The 18,085-nt window shown below is 36.8% G+C and overlaps 1 protein-coding gene and 1 pseudogene across 4 annotated transcripts in view; one reads left to right on the top strand and one right to left on the bottom strand.

Annotated features, from left to right (window-relative positions):
* The window catches only part of TBC1D15 (TBC1 domain family member 15), a 76,519-nt gene that overhangs the window by 44,300 nt on the left and 14,134 nt on the right, over positions 1-18,085 (bottom strand). For 2 of the 4 annotated variants that reach the window (XM_026500016.4, XM_026500014.4), the window contains exons 2-3: positions 4,096-4,194; positions 3,458-3,532 (exon numbers count right to left, since the gene is read on the bottom strand). In XM_026500016.4, the coding sequence (XP_026355801.1) occupies positions 3,458-3,532; positions 4,096-4,194 (174 nt within the window). The remainder of the gene's footprint in view (positions 1-3,457; positions 3,533-4,095; positions 4,195-18,085) is intronic. The other 2 variants (XM_057316422.1, XM_057316421.1) reach the window with 1 other exon arrangement.
* LOC113256480 (U6 spliceosomal RNA) lies at positions 15,084-15,180 on the top strand (annotated as a pseudogene).

The following is an 18,085-nucleotide window of genomic DNA, read 5'->3' on the forward strand; positions in this document are numbered from 1 at the left end:
GGTCAAACTAGAGTACTAACAAAAGTCCAGAAGGCTGGAGGGTTATTCATTAGAGAAAATGAGACAGATTATCTCTGGATTAGGAGAAACCAAGCACACTGAGCAAAAGGATAACACACTGAAAACAATAATTAATTAAAAGCTCATCTATACAATGAATTGGTAAGATTCCCAGCTCTCTTTCTCCACTCAGTTCCCAGAACACTGGATTCCAAGCACACTTTCTCCAGGCAGAGATCTGCAGGAATCTCAGGCAAATGACTAGTCCAAGAGAAAGGATCTAGTTTTAACATTAGGGATTCCCCCAAGGGATTACCAAGCCTACCCATACCTATCGGTACCTACAGAGTATAGTTGATCACTTTTTTGTGTCTGCTGTTAAATATAAGTACCACACCACAAAGATCACCAAACATCAAAGGCAAGTGTCTACACAAAAGACAAAGTCCAAATGAAACAAGGGGAAAAAAATCAATTAGAAGAACTAGATTATATGGAGAAATAAAAACATCTTAAAAACTACCTTTAAACTCCTTAGAAATAAGGAAAGATATAACCACGAAGAACAGGATGCAATTTTTAAAAAGGATTGGAAAAGGGGCACTTACAACAAGATGTCTTAGAAATTAAAAATACAGCAAAAATAAAAAGGCAATTGAAGAACTGAAAAATAAAACTGAAGAAACTTGGGATGCCTGGGTGGCTCACTCGGTTAATCATCTGCCTTCGGCCCAGGTCAGGAAGCCAGTTGTAGGATGGAGCCCTGCATCGGGCTCCCTGCTCAGCAGGGAGATTGCTTCTCCCTCTGCCTGCCACTACTCCCCCTGCTTGTACGCTCTCTCTCTCTGACAAATAAATAAAATCTTTAAAAAAAAAAACAAAACTGAAGGAACTTCCTAGAAAATGCACGTACGCGCACGCACACACACACACACACAGATTAAAAATAGGAAAGAAATGATTAAAAAAGTAGAGGACCAGTCCAGGTCTAAAGAGCTCCAGAATGAAAACAGAAAATGGAGAAGAAAAAAATCATCACTGAAATAATTCAACATTTCTTAATAACTAAAAGACACAAGTTTCCATAATAAAAGAGCCCATCAAGTGCCCAGAACAATGGATAAAAAAGGACCACAAAGACTACTGTTAGAACATCTAGAACACTAGAAATAAAGAGGCAATCATAAAAAGCTTCTAAAGTGAAAAAAAACATACAATGGGGCAGGATTTGGAATGCATTAGACTTAACATTAATAAAGGAAACTAGACAAATGTAGGACAATAATGTTAAAAAATACGTGGGAAAATTTCTTTTCAGTTGTAATTCTATGCAAGTCAAGCTATCAATTCAGAATTGGCATTGAAAAGTCTAAACAAAGAAATTTCTTTGCTCCCATGCACCCTTTTCTCAAAGCACTAGAGCTACATGAAAACAAAGGAGTAAACCATAATAGAGGACAGCACGGGATATAAGAAATGGGGATAAAAATATGGGGAAGAGGCAAAAAGAATCTTCAAAACAATTGCTACACAGCAAACCAAAAGGGCAGCCAGTTCAGATGAGCTTTTAAGAAGGTTCCGGGAGAGATGTCTTTAAAAGGTGAAATCTGTGGGCACCTGGGTAGCTCAGTGGGCTGAGCATCCATCTCTTGATTTCAGTTCAGGTCATGATCTCAGGGCCCTGGGATGGAGCCCCAGTCAGGCTCTGTACCCAGCAGGGAGTCAGCCTGGGATTCTCTCTCTCCCCCTTTCTGACCTTCCCCCACCCATGTGTACGCGCTCTCTCTCAAATATATAAATTAATCTTGAAGAAAAAAACAAAGATGAAATCCGAAGATCATCTATGTGTTTAAATATTTTGAGAACAGGGACGCCTGGGTGGCTCAGTCGGTTGGGTGGCTGCCTTCGGCTCAGGTCATGATCCCAGGGTCCTGGGATCGAGTCCCACATCGGGCTCCTTGCTCAGCGGGGAGCCTGTGTCTCCCTCTGCCTGCCACTGGCCCTGCTTGTCCTCTCTCTCTGACAAATAAAATCTTTTAAAAATAAATAAATAAATAATATAAATATATAAATAGATAGATATTTTGAGAAGAAATGTAGAGAACTGAGCCTGAGTTTCAGGGTGAATTAGAGATAAAACAGGAATCTCTATCTTGCATAATGAGTCACACAATACAAATGGCAAACACACAGTGATCATAAAACCCAACAATTCCTGGGGCGCCTGGGTGGCGCAGTCGTTAAGCATCTGCCTTCGGCTCAGGGCGTGATCCCAGCATTCTGGGATCGAGTCCCACGTCGGGCTCCTCCGCTGGGAGCCTGCTTCTTCCTCTCCCACTCCCCTGTTGTGTTCCCTCTCTCGCTGGCTGTCTCTCATAAATAAATAAAATCTTTAAAAAAAAAAAAAAAAAAACCAACAATTCCACTCCCAGGTTTTTAAGGGAAAAATACATATCCACACAGAAACTTGTGTAGCAATGTTCATGTCAGCATTATTTATATTAACCTAAAAATGAAAACGACCCGAATATCCATCAACTGATGAATAAACAAAATGCAGTTCAGGAGTCCCTCCCCACCCCATATCCATGGTTTCTCTTTTCCACAGTGTGTTACCCTCAGTCTGGTACCCGCAGTCAACAATGGTCCATCCAGAGGCAGATGATCCACCTTCTGGCAGTATGTACACACAGTTAGTAGCCTAACATTACTTCACAATGCCTACATCATTCACCTGCCTGATTTATAAATTAAACTTTATCATAGGTATGTACAGGAAAAAACACACCATGTATAGGGTTCAACACTACCTGTGGGTTCAGGCATCCACCAGGGGTCTTAGAATATATCCCCTATGGATAAGGGGAGACTACTGCATTTCCATAAATGCAATGTTGTTCGGCAGGCAGGCAAGAAGGAAGGCAAAAGATACAGAAAGAGAGAGAGAGAGAGAGAAAAAGGAAAGAAAAGAAAGAAAAGAAAAAAAGAAAAAGAAGAGGTGCTATAACATGGATAAGCCCTGAAAACAATAGGCTAAGAGAAAGAAGCCAGTCATGAAAGATCACATATTGTATGATTCCATTTAGATGAAATGTCCACAATAGGCAAATTCTCAGAGATAAAGTAGCTTAGTGGTTGCAAGAGGCTGGAGGTAAGTGGGAATGAGGGGTACACTACTAAAAGTACACTTTCTTTTTTAGGAGTAATGAAAATGTTCTAAAATTAGACATTGGTGATGGTTACACAACTCTGTCAATATATTAACAACACTGAATTATACACTTTAAAAGATAAATTTTATGGCATATGAATTACAGCCCAAAAAAGTTATTTTAAAAATGGCATTCCTTACACTGGAATGAATAAATGAATACATGAATGATGAATGAACAACAAAAACAAAAAAATAAAAATAAAAATGGCATTCCTTTAGCCACACCCTTTCTTTCTTAAGTACCTTTCCAGCATAGAGAATACTAGAAGAATCTAAAGCATCATCCAATGGTCTCCAGTCCACTATTACTTCAGCATCCTAGATAAAGAAATTATGGACTATATTTACTATTCAGCAATATCTTACATTCTTAGATACCTATTTTTAATTCCCTGAACGCAAAATGAAAATTTTAAACCCTTAAATATTAGCATTTTAAATATGCAATATATCATAAGTAAACCACTATTTGACAATAAATGTTACATACATTTTAAAATTCTGCTTATTTTTCATGACAAAAAAATTATAATACTGAAACTTTTACATAAGTTTTTAATATTCCATGCCATTTTACGGGCTTATCTAAAGTATTTTTTCCTGGGGTGCCTGGCTGGCTCAGTCAGTGGAGTATGGGACTCTTGATATCAGGCTTGTGAGTTCAAGCTCCACACTGACTGTAGAGATTACTTAAAAATAAAATCTTAAAAAAAAATTTTTTAAATAAAGTATTTTTAACATCATTTTCATGTTAAATTTACAACCACTGTTCAATTATATAATTTTACCTTACACATGAAATTCAAACTTACTGATAATGCCCCAAAGATAAACCACTGCCAAAAACAATTATTAAATAAAATCATTTACTAAAAACATACCTTTTCTAACACACGTAATATTCCTGAAATCAAGCTGTCTTGGTCATTGGTCTTTCCACAAGATGAGTGAATATAGACCCCTTCCTGTTCATATATAATCTGGAACAACAAATAAAGAATCACACCATTATTATTCAGTAATATTTTGACGTTTGTTAAAAAAATTAGAAATTTTCATATAACGCCTGAGCCACATTTCTGATTATTTCATATATAAACATTTTATTTTTGAAATACCACTTAGGCTAAAGAGCACTTCAAACTAAAGATAAATTGGAAGGAAGTTTACTATATAGAAGTTTGTTGGTTTAGTGATAATCACCATCTTGATCCTTTCCTTAAACGAAGATATCATGCTAATTGCTATGTATCTCAAGTGAATTCCACTTTACAAATTTTTAACAAACATTAAGCAAGATACTGGATTCAAACTGAAAAAGGACATGAAAATATTCAAGAATAAGAACAGATGAAATACAACAAGAAATCAATGCTTTCTAACTATTCCTAGAACAGCACATGTTTTACTGTAAGATCATTTCAGTGTGTTTTTGTAGCATAGTGGCATAGAAATTCAGGGAATAATTTGGGAATTTTAAAGAGTAATGACGAGGACTTCTAGGAATGATTAAAGCAGTTCATGCACACAAATATTTACTGAATGCTTCTATATGTAAAAGCATGCAAAAGACTATAGTTATATAGACAGGATTAAGACATGGTCCTGAACAATACCCTACAGGAATGTAAGAGAGACTGAAGTTAATTCCTGAGTAAACTGAACCATGTAGAGTTAAGTCTTATCTTCTATTAGCATAATATTATAAATTAAGATTCCATTCCTGGGACCCATTTCAAACAATTAAAAATTTTTTTCATTATGAAAATAAGAGAAATAAAATAATCACTTTGAGACCTAAGTACTTTTGACATATATAAGTCTGGAAGAGAGTGTAAGTTTCTATTTATGTAGACCTCTTTCTAATTCCGGGATAATTAACATACAGTTATATTAGTTTTAGGTGTCCAACATAGTGATTCAACAATTCTATACATTACTCAGTGCTCATCATTATAAATGTACTCTTTTCTTTTTTTTATTTAAATTCAATTAATTAACATATAATGTATTATTTGTTTCAGGGGTACAGGTCTGTGATTCATCAGTCTTATATCATACCCAGTTCTCCTTACAACACATACCCTCTCTTAATCCCCTTCACCTATTTCACCCATCCCCCACCCATCTGCTCTCTGGTAGCCACCAGTTTGTTCTACATTTAAGAGCCTTTTTTGTCTCTTTTTTGTCTCTTGTTCATTTGTTTTGTTTCTTCAATCCACATATAAGTGAAATCATATGGTGTCTTTCTCTGACTGACTTATTTCATTTAGCATTACACCCTCTAGATCCATCCACGTTGTTGCAAATGGCAAAACTTCATCTTTTTATAGCTGAGTAATATAGCATTGTGTGTGGGCGAGTGTATATCACATCTTCTTTATCCATTCATCTATCATTGGATAGTTGGGATGCTTCCATATTTTGGTTATTATAAATAATGCTGCTATAAACATAGGGATGCACGTATCCCTTTGAATTAGTGTTTTCATATTCTTTGGGTAAATACCCAGTAGTGGAATTACTGGATCTTGTGGTAATTCTATTATTGTTTTGAGGAATCTCCATATTGTTTTCCACAGTGGCTGCACCATTTTGCATTCCCACCAACAGTACATAAGGATTCCTTTTTCTCCACATCCTCGCCAACGCTTGTTGTTTCTTGTGTTGTTGATTTTAGCCATTCTGACAGGCATGAGGGGTATCTCATCGTTGTTTTGATTTGCATTTCCCTGATGATAAGTGATGATGAGCATCTTTTTATGTGTCTCTTGGCCATTGTATGTCTTCTTTGAAGAAATGTCTGTTCGTGTCCTCTGCCCATTTAATTGAATCGTTTGGTTTCTTTGGTGTTGAGCTGCATAAGTTCTTTATATATTTTGGATAACAACCCTTTATCAGATATATCATTTGCAAATATCTTCTCCCATTCCATAGACTGCCTTTAAATTTTATTGATCATTTTCTTTGCTGTGCAGAAGCTTTTTATCTTGATGTAGTCCCAAACAGTTTATTTTTGATTTTGTTTTCCTTGCCCGAGGAGACATATCTAGAAAAATGCTGTTACAAATGATGTCAAAGAAATTACTACCTATGCTTTCTTCTAGGATTTATATGGTTTCAGGTCTCGTAGTTAGGTCTTTAATCCATTTGGGGTTTATTTTTATGTACAGCATAAGAAAATGGTCCAGTTTCATTCTTTTACATGTACTGTCCAGTTTTCCCAACACCTTGTTGAAGAGACTGTCTTCTTCCCAATGCATATTCTTGCCTCCTCTGCTGAAGATTAACTGACATGAGTTTATTACTGGGCTTTCTGTTCTGCTCCACCCATCTGTGTGTCTATTTTTGTGCCAGTATCATACTGTTTTGATTACAACAGCTTTGCAGTATATCTCGAAATCTGGGACTGTGATATCTCCAATTTTGTTCTTTTTCAAGACTGCTTTGGCTATTCAGGTCTTTTGTGGTTCCATACAAATTTTAGGATTATTTATTTTAGGTCTGTGAAAAATGCTGTTGGTATTTTGATGGGGATTGCATTAAATCTGTAGACTGCTTTGGGTAGTATGGACATTTTATATTTACCACATCACTATTCAGAAAACCATGGGGACTAACATACAAGACAAGCACCATCACAACTCATCACCATCACGCCCTAGTTATGAATGTAAATGGCTATGCATCTTCCTGTTTTTAGCTAACATTTATGGAATACTTATGCACCAGGAACTCCACATGTTATAGCTTAATCCCCATAAACCTAGACCACAGGCTCCGAAACTGTATCCCACTACATCATTAAAATGGAAAGCCCATTTGTGTTAATGAGAAAACTGAAAGAGAGGTTAAATAATTTGCCTAAGATCGTTGATGCAAATAGTAAGGGATGGTTAAGGAGTAGTGTGATTAAAATCCAGGCAGTCTGATACCAGAGAACTATGCTCTTAGCTACTACGTTATAAAGTACCACATTACTTTTACTGTTTTTCCCGTGTTATGTTAGTCACTTGGATATGAAGTTATATGTCAGTAAAAGAGTCCTTCTAGCAATCAAGATCACCAGAGAAATTCTGATCTCAAAAACCCAAGATGGCCTTCAGTGAAATAGCTGTTAAGCACCAGACCAGCATTAAGCAGAAGGCCAAGACTGGGGACAGTACCAGTTGGGAAGCAGTGGAAGACAATTCTATGCTGTTTGTATAAAGATAAAAACTTTTAAGGTACACAGATTTATTTACACATGTGCATAAAGATATGCTTAAGACTATTCACAGTACTATTATTTATAACATCAGGTGGGGTGAGGCAGGGAGGAAAAAAGGAAAGGGAAGTTATGAATCTAAATATCCACAGAGAGGGAGATGATCAAACATATCCAGGGATAGTCATTCTATGGGAATACTATTCAGGAATTAAGAAAGGATCAGACAGATTAAACAAACAGACAAACATGGAAAAAACTGCCCATTATATATAGTATAATGACATTAATATTTTTTTAAAAGCTTCTCTAAATCACTGTAAAATACCCAGAACAAGTTATGAAAGGACACACTTTAAGCTGTTAACAGAGATTACTTGTGAAAGAGAATGGGACATGGAAAGGCTGAAAGAAAACTGTAACTGTCTATGTTAATGCCTCTATCTTACTTGAACATTTCGAAGTTAAAATACAGTTACACATTGCCTAGTAATACAAAATAATTTTCATAAGTAAAAAAGGAAATTGCAGAAGTATAAACGATAACCTTTCCAGACTTCAGTTTATCAATTTTTAAAACAAGAGGTTAAACTAGATAATTACATCTGGGGCCACAATATGGAAGTATGGAAAGGTTAAGGGAAAGAAACCCATTAAAATCTCAAGCTTTAGTGAGAAATAGATCAGAGACATATCTGAAAACTACACGTTAGCATACTTTCACCCAAGTCTCAGCGAAAACAATAATCAAGAGCTTCATAGGTCTCAGGTCGCCTGGGTGGCTCAGTTGGCTAAGCCTCTGATTCTTGGTTTCAGCTCAAATCATGATCTCATGAGTCATGGGATCAAGCCCCACATCAGGCTCCCCACTCAGTGGGAAGTCGGCCTGAAATGCTCTCCCTCTGCCCCCCCACTCTCTCTCTCAAATAAAAAGTTAAATATTTAAAAAAAAAAAAAAAAAGGAGGTTCATAGCTCTCATAGTAGAAAAAGGGACACTCATTTGCCCAGAAGAGCTTGGTGTCATTAACAATGCAATCTAATATTCTGTGATACTATTAACACTAAACAGACTGGAACTTTTATTAAGTAAGTGAATCCTAAAGAACCAAATGAACACTTTACCTAACTGAAGCACATTAAGGAACTCTTTCTTTCCTGTGCACATGTTGATCAGGTGTTGCTTATTTTTCTTCATTTACGAAAAAGTTGAGTTTCCTAAGTAATTTAGCTGAGAAAATATTTAAAAAGCATTAAAGTGCCAGACACCTTACAAAAAAGTCCAAGCTGCACTCATTCTAGGTTCAAAGTGTTCCTTAAACTCTTTAGCACTTTTTGATGAACAAATCCAGAACTCCAAACCCAGACTTGTACTGTCTTTAGAAAGCAGTCATGTTCAGCTTTCTAATTCAAGGGGTGTGATGTTAACCAGTACAAATTACTAATTCTGCCAGAAATGGAATGAAATTAATAAACTTAACTTCCTGAGCTCCTAAACCTTATGAAGTGTTATGAGACTCAAAGGGACCAAACAAACAAGTTGCATCAGTACATAATTTACCTCAAATAGTAAACAACTTAATGACAACACTTTTAACTATTTACTGTTTTCAAAGCACTCCGATCTCATGTAATCCTCAGAACCAAATTGAATGTGTCAGAAATAGACCTTATTTCCATCTCCATGTTAAAGAATAATAAACTGAGACACAAAGCTGTTCAGTGACTACTCAAGACCACATGCATACCAAAGGAAGGAGTGGATTTCAGATTTCCCAACACCTTCATCCATTAAATTTCAACTGTTACTGCCTCAAGAAACTACCAGAAAAATTCCACATGGCTTCCCTAGAGGAAAGCAGTTTCTGAAATTGCTTAGATGTAGAAAATGCTGCTGCTTAGGACTAAAAAACAATTTTTAAATGTCTTTAATTTAAAATCAATGCAACAGCTAACTAATAATCTGGACTTTAAACAAAAATCTTTGGTTTTCTCCCATCTGTACGTCTAAATATTATACACAAAAAGCTTAGTACTCCTTTTATATCATCTTGGTTTGAATCATTCATTTTAATATAGTCCTTCACTCTATTTTTGCGGGAATGATTTTACTTATTTCTTTATTTACAGTATATGTCAGTTCATCATTCCAGCTTCTGAGTACATGTGCCTAGTAAAATACAACTCTACAGGTATCAACTACCTTCAATAGCCCAAAAAACAAAAACAGAAGTCCCACTAAAATTCTGAGCTTACACAATATAAAAATGGTATTTCTTCTTCCTTAGACTCTATAAGTGAATTGATTCCTGAGGAGTATCTTTCTGCCATAGGACCTTCTGCTTCCTATCTTCATCAACAGTAATAATTAGAATTTGAAAAGCTATCTCCAAGCTTGTTTGATATGAGAAAGTATTTCACTACAGGGAATAATTATGGTATCAGGAATTTCATCTGAGGCAATACATTTAGTAAAACAGGTTTCCAACTTCTTTACTCTGGTTTTGTTCATAATCTCTAATGCAAAATAAAAAGTTAAAATGCTATTATCAGCATGTAATATTTCTATTATGCATCACTTACACAGCATTTGATCCTCATAACACAATTAGATACGTGTTATCATTCCCACTTTGTAACTGAGAAAAAATGCAAGAGAAGTTAAGTGATTTGATCAAGGTTCTTCCACTAGTCTGGGGTTGAGATCCAGAGATCTGCTCCAACAAGTTTTATTTGTCCAAAGGGTACATAATAACAAGCCAAACAACATAAGGCGCAGTATATAAAGACACTAACAAAATTATTCCAGTATACTATACGCTCATATTCCAATCTGAGGAAGTCAGCAATTACCAATGCTGTGAACATGAGCAGGCCCTCTGTGCTACAGGAAGCAAAGAAAGGACACCAGCAATGCCTCTCTTTCTACTACCTAAGATTTGAGAGAAGATGAAGAGGTCATATGCATAATAGGAAAAAAAAAACATAAGTCAGAAAGAAAAACAAGAAAAAAAATCATATTCCAGTTAGGTAAAGGGCAATGAAAACTAAAGTCAGGAAGTCGGCAAATGGTATATGTGCCATGGAACCAAGCACAGGAAGCTGGCAAATGGAAAGCTAGGAGAAGAAAAAGACTCAGACAAAAGTCTGCACTACTAGAGATGCACAGCATGTTTGAGACTCCTTTCACAGCGAAACTAGACTCTCAGTTACCCACACCAAGCATCCCAAATGGGAACACAACGTACAGGCAGTAAAGATATCGCATGATTACTACCCTAGGGACACAGGCACTGAATGTAAAAATAAAACAGCCTCATCATTTCCCTAGCACACGTATCTGAGATAATGTAAAAAGTCTATGTCAGATTCTCCAAGCCTAATAATTTACTAATCCATGATACTCTACAACGCAACGAGTTATATGGCAAAAACACATCTGCGATACATCTCTAATGAAGATACTAATGGTGCTTTCACTTCATCTTCCAATTTACTTGGCAGGGAAAACAAAGTATGAAAACTGTACACAACAGGATATATAGCTGTCAAAATCAGGATTTGGGTGGTTTGGGGTGGTTTTGGGTTTTGGCTTTTGGACCATGATTCCTGTATGGTTCAATCTCTCAAAATCAAGAAATACCAAGTTTGCTGAGGAATTTAAAATGAAACAGGAGAATAAACAAACTACCTAAAGAAAAATAAGTACCAAACACCATAAAAGACAAAAGGTGCAAGACTGAGAAAAAAAGAACTGAAAGAAGTATCCAGTAATACTAAGTAGAGAACAGAAAAGAAGAATTTAAATAAAAACAAAAAAAGACAGGACAGCAGTGTTTAAAAAATGCTAGCACCAATAACGAAATGCAAGAAAGTAAGTACTACAGAAGTTAGGACAGTGGTTACTTGGGGGGAAAGGGTACACGGAAGGTCTTCTGGAGTGGCTGTAAAGGTCTATTTCTCTACTGAAGTGGTGGTCACAAGGATGTCCACCTTATGAAGATATAGACGTGCCAATTTGCTGTATTTAAGTTTTGTTTTACAACCAAAATGCTAAAAATCACTGGTAATAAAACCAAATGTGCAGTTTTAAAAACAATTTAAACCAAATCTCATAGGTAGTGGAGGAATATTGTCAGATGGAAATCATGACATGAATTCAACAATGAAAGGAGAAAACTAAACAGAAGGATACATCAAGCAAATTTGAGGGAATAGCACCACCTATCACTAAACATACCAGCAAAATAAAAGGAAGGGAAGGAAGGGAAAGAATTGTTATCATTACAGAGACTATACACAGACTACCAACGAAATGTGGAAAAAAGAATGAAATGGTTATTACAAAAACTCTGGAAAAGGGGCGCCTGGGTGGTTTAGTCAGTTAAGCGTCTGCCTTCAGCTCAGGGTCCTGGGATAAGGCCCCACGTTAGCTCCCTGCAGAAAGGACTCTTCGTCCTCTTCCTCTGCCCCTCTCCGCTGCTCATGTGTGCAAGTGCTCGCTTGCTCTCTCTCTCTCTCTCAAAGAAATAAATAAGTCTTTAAAAACAAAACAAAAACAAAACCAAAAACCTCTGGAAGAAAAAGATCATCTCAGAGTTCCTAACAATCAAGGAAACAAATTTGGAACACAAATACTCAGCCTGAGCTTGAGAACAAAAGACACATAGCAGAAACAGGTATTAATCCCACCAAAAACAGAGGGAAAAAGCCCCTATAATATACATGCAGCCAAGACAGAGTGAAAGAGACTGGACTGATCTTCTCACCAGAAAACAAAAACAGGAACAAAAAAGCAAGCAAGCAGGCTGGCCAAACCTATGAAACAATTTTTTTTTTTTTTTAAAGATTTTATTTATTTATGTGACAGAGAGACAGCCAGCGAGAGAGGGAACACAGCAGGGGGAGTGGGAGAGGAAGAAGCAGGCTCATAGCGGAAGAGCCTGATGTGGGACTCGATCCCGGATCGCCAGGATCACGCCCTGAGCCAAAGGCAGACGCTTTAACGACTGCGCTACCCAGGCGCCCCTAATTTTTTTTTTTTTTTTAATCAGGTAATGAAAAGACAGTGAATGCTCAAAGGAAACAAATGAGGTGAGCCATACAACTGCCGGAGCTTACTGTCTTGAGAGAGGTTCTAGCTGGCAAAGGGAGAGAAAATCCAGCTGATACCTAGAGTTGTCTCCTGGAGTTGAGGACACAGCTGAGAATTGGGGGAGGCCAGGACAGAGTTCACAGGACAGAGTACCAGGGAAGAGAAAAGGGCACAGAGAACTCAAAAAGAGATCTGCAGAGGTTCCTCCCTGAGTAGCGAGCAGAGCACTGGTCAGTGCATGTGTATCAATAATTTACATTAAATTACCTAAGGTTAGGGGGGAAAGCCACAAGAAATTATTAGAAGAAACAATATGCAAGCTCACACAGAACTATTACCACCAGAGTGGCAAAGCTTATAATTAAGAGGGCACTGGATAAAGTACTCAGAACAGCCTAGCCTCAGCAGTGGGCCTAAATTAGTCTCACACTAAACGCTGTGCTGTACCCATCTAAAAAGTTGAAAAGCAAGACCCAAAAGTGTTGGTTTCCACGTTAACAGAATAAAGCCAAAAATATTTCATATGAATACAAAAATATCTACAACCAACAAGATAAAATTCACAAGAGCTAACATCTAGTATTTAAAAAAAAAATTTACCACGCACACTAATAGTCAGGAAAATTTGACCTTAAAGAGGAGGAAAATCAACCAATTAAATATGACCCCAAATGACACAAATGATAGAATAAATAGAGAAGGATATTAAAGCATTATTATAACTGAACTGGATATAGTCAAAACTCTAGAAAAAGTTAGAAATCACTGAGAAGACACCTAAAATATAAAAAACACCCAGTGAACTTCTAGAGATGAAAACTACAATGTAAGATGAAAAATACACCAAACAGGGGCACCTGGGTGGCTCAGTCGTTTGCCTTCGGCTCAGGCCATGATCCCAGGGTCCTGGGATCGAGCTCAACATCCAGCTCCCTGCTCAGTGGGAAGCCTGTTTCTCCCTCTCACACTCCCCCTGCTTGTGTTCCCTCTCTGTCTCTCTCTCTGTCAAATAAATAAAATCTTTAAAAAAAAGAAAGAAAGAAAGAAAGAAAGAGAAAAGAAAAATACACTGGTATAATGGCAGATTAGACACTGCAGAAGAATAATCAAACTGAAGTTACAGCAATAGAAACTATACACACACACACACACACACACAGAGGGGGGAAAAAGACTAAGAAAAGGTGAATAGAGCATCAATGAGCTGCAGGAAAACTTCAAGTGGTCTAATATGCATATAACTGAAGTACTTGAAGATGATGAGAAAAAGATCTCTTTTGAAAAAACAAATGCAGACATTTTTCCAAATTTGATGAAGACTATAAACCCACAGATCTACACAGCCCAATGAACTGTGTGCAAGAATCACAAAGAAAACTATATATAGGTACATCATAATTAAACTGCACAAAACCAGTAATACACAGAAAATCTTAAAGTCAGCCAGAGGAAAAAAATGTTAAATATAACGAGTTTCTTTTTTGAAACAAGACCAGAAGACAATGAAGCAACACGTTTTTCTTTTTAACCATGTTACTAAGGTATGACTGACATGTATTTAATGTGTACAATTTAAAATTTTTTATTTATTTGTTTGACAGAGAGTACAAGGAGGGGGAGCGGCAGGGAGAGGGAGAAGCAGGCTCCCGCTGAGCAGAGAGCCCGAGGTGGGGCTCAATCCCAGGACCCTGGGATCATGACCTGAGCCGAAGGCAGACGCTTAACCAACTGAGACACCCAGGTGCCCCAATAATGTATGATTTTTTTAAAAGATTTTATTTATTTGAGATAGACAGCATGCGTGCAGACGTGTGTGCAGGAGCAGGGGTAGGAGCGGAGGGAGAAGCAGACTCCCTGCTGATCAGGGAGACTGAACGTGGGGCTCAATCCCAGGACCCTGAGATCATGACCACAGCTGAAGGCAGATGTTTAACCAACTGAACCACCCAAGCACCCCTTTAATGTGTACGATTTGATAAGTCTGAGATAAGTATATACCCATGAAACCATCATCATCAAGCCATAAACATATCCATCACCTCTCAATGCTTCTTCCTATCTCCTTGGAACATCTTTAAAGTATTGAAAGGAAACCACTGTTAACCTATAATTCTACACGCAGAGAAAATATATTTTTTTAAGATTTTATTTATTTATTTGACAGAGAGAGAGAGCAAGAGAGGGAACACCAGCAAGGGGCGTGTGAGAGGGAGAAGCAGACTCCCCACCGAGCAGGGAGCCTGATGCGGGGCTTGATCCCAGGACCATGGGATCATGACTTGAGCAGAAGTCAGACGCTTAACGCTGAGCCACCCAAGCACCCCGAGATATATCTTTCAAAAAAGAAGATAAAATACTTTTTCAGACACATAAAAGCTAAAAATAACTCATCACCATTAGACCTACACTACAAAAAATGTTGAAGTCTTTCAGGCAGAATAAATTATACTAGAAGGAAATCTGAATCCACACACAGAAATGAAAGCCAACCAAAATGGTTAACTATGTGGATAAACACATTTTATTTCTTGTTAATCAAATCTCTTTGTTTAAAGCATAAGCAGAACGTTCGCTTCAGCAGAAAAACTAAAATTGGAATAATACAGAGTTTAGCATGGCCCCTGCACAAGAATGACACAGAAATTCGTGAAGTGTTCCATGTTTTTTCACTATATTGTACACCTGAAACTAATAAAACACTCTATGTTAACCATACCAGAATTTATTTTTTTTATTACGTTCAGTTAGCCGACATATTATAGTACATTATTAGTTTTGATATAGTGTTCAACAACGCATCAGTTGTGTATAACACCCAGCGCTCATCACAACACGTGCCCTCAATACCCATCACCAGGTTACCCCATTCCCCTCACTCTCCTTACCTCTGCAACCCTCAGTTTCTTTCCCGAAGTCCAGAGTCTCTCATGGTTTGTCTCCCTCCCCGATTTCTTCCCATTCAGTTTTCCCTCCCTTTCCCCATGGTCCTCTGCGCTATTCCTTATGTTCCACATATGAGTGAAACCACATGATAATTGTCTTTCTCTGCTTGACTTATTTCACTTAGTATAATGGCCTCCAGCTCCATCCATGCCGATGCAAATGGTAGGTATTCATCCTTTCTGATGGCTGAGTAATATTCCATTAACCATACCAGAATTTAAAATAAAAGAGAAAAAAAGAAAGCACAAGAAGATAAATGTATGTATATCTTTGTTTTGTGGGTTTGTAACACATGCAAAAGTAAAATTACAAATATTGCACAAAGGTCAGGAGAAGAGAAATGGAAGTATATTATTCTAAGTTCTTATACTTAACACCAAGTAGTATAACTCTTGAAGATAAACGTTAAAGATACAGAAATTAAGGTAAGTGAAAGTAAGTTTAAGATGTATACTATAAGCCCTAAAACAATCACTATAAGAGATATATTAGCCAATAAGTCAACAACGTAAACATGGAATAATTAAAACTAGTTTGTTAATCACAAAGAAGGCAGAAATAGAAAACTAAACAAAGAAAAGATGGGACAAATGAAAAACAAAAAGCAAAATGACAGATTTAAATTTAACCACATCAGTAACTGCATAAAATATAAATCATCTAAAGACTTCAACTAAAAAGAGGTTGTCAGACTGGAGAGAAAACAAAACCAAACTCTGTGCTACCAAAAAGTATTTTAAATATAAAGAAAAACAGGTTAAAAAAAAGATATACTAACACAATAAAAAGAAAGCTAGAATGGCTATATTAATATCAGACAAAAATAAATTCATAGCAAAATAAAATTAGCAGGTACAAGGATAATTTCACAATGATAAAGTAGTCAATACATCAAGACAATCTAACAACCCTAAATGTTTATTCACCTAATAACAGAATTTCAAAAATTTTAAACATAAACTGATAGAACTGCACAAACAAATCCACAATTAGAGTCAGATTCCAATACACCTCCTTCAATAACTCCTAAAACAGATGACAAAAAAATCAGTCACAATGTAAGACTTGAATAACACTATCAAACAACTTGACCTGAATGGCACTTATAGAACACTCTACCCAACAAGACAATACATGTTCTTTTCAAGTGTATGCAAAACACTTACCAAGACAGATTATACTTTGGGCCATAAAACAAATCTCAGTAAATTTAAGAGTTCAAGTATATAGTGTAACCACAATAGAATTAAATTATAAATCAGTGATTGACATATCTAGAAATTAATAACATGTTTCTAAATAATCCAAGGGTCAAAGAAAAAAATCAAAAGGGAAATTAAAAAATATGTGAACTGAATGAAAATGCAAACACAGGATGGCTCAGCCGGTTAGACGTGTGCCTTTGGCTCAGGTCATGATCTCAGGGTCCTGGGATGGAGCACCATGTCAGGCTCCCTGCTCATGGGGAGCCTGCTTCTCCCTCTCCCTCTGTGCCTCCCCCGCTTGTGCTTTCACTCTCTACCTCAAAAAATTAATTAAAAAAAAAAAAGAAAATATAAACATATCAAAATGTGTGGTGTCACTAAGCAGTGCTTAGTGAGTGTGAAATACATAGCACTACATGCTTCATTAGAAAAGAAAAAGGCCTCAAATTAATGGCCTCAGCTTCTACCTTAAGATACTAGAAAAAGAACTGCAAATTAAACCCAAAGTAAGCAGAAAGAAAGAAAGATCAGAGTAGAAATCAATAAAAATAGAAAAAAAAAATGGGGGGGGAATCAATGAAACCAAAAACAAGTTCTTTAAGAATAAAACTGGTAAAACTTCAGCCAGACTGATAAGGAAAAAACAAAAGACACAAATTAAACAATATTAAAAATTAAAGCATTAACATCACTACAGATTTACACATAGAAAAAAGATACTGAAAAGGGGGGGAGATACTAAGCTATTTCTTGAACAACTTACACTAATAATTTGACCACTCAGACAAAACAGATAAATTCCTTAAGAGACACACCTATCAAAGCTCACTCAAGATGAAACAGGTAACCTGAGTAGCTCAGGATCAATTAAGGAAATAGAATTTGTTGTTAAAAACCTAAGACAAAGAAAACTCCAGGCCCAGATGCTTCTACTGATGAGTTTTGCCAAATATTTAAGAAGTAATACCAATCCTACACAAACTTCCAGAAAACTGAAGAGTAACTTCCCAACTCATTCTATGAGGCCAGCATTACCCTGACACCAAAATGATACTAAAACATTATTACTATATAGAACTACAGGGGCGCCTGGGTGGCACAGTGGTTAAGCGTCTGCCTTCGGCTCAGGGCGTGATCCCGGCGTTATGGGATCGAGCCCCGCCATCAGGCTCTCCCACTATGAGCCTGCTTCTTCCTCTCCCACTCCCCCTGCTTGTGTTCCCTCTCTCGCTGGCTGTCTCTATCTCTGTCGAATAAATAAATAAAATCTTAAAAAAAAAAAAAAAAACTACAGACGAATGTATCTCATGAACTTAGATGCAAAAATTCTAAACAAAATTTGGCAAATTGAACCCAACAATATGTACAAATGAAAATACTTCATGACCAAGTGGGGTTTACCCTACTTGAGGTTGGTTTAATA

Source organism: Ursus arctos, unplaced genomic scaffold (assembly GCF_023065955.2).
Source record: "Ursus arctos isolate Adak ecotype North America unplaced genomic scaffold, UrsArc2.0 scaffold_21, whole genome shotgun sequence".
NCBI lineage: Eukaryota > Metazoa > Chordata > Mammalia > Carnivora > Ursidae > Ursus > Ursus arctos.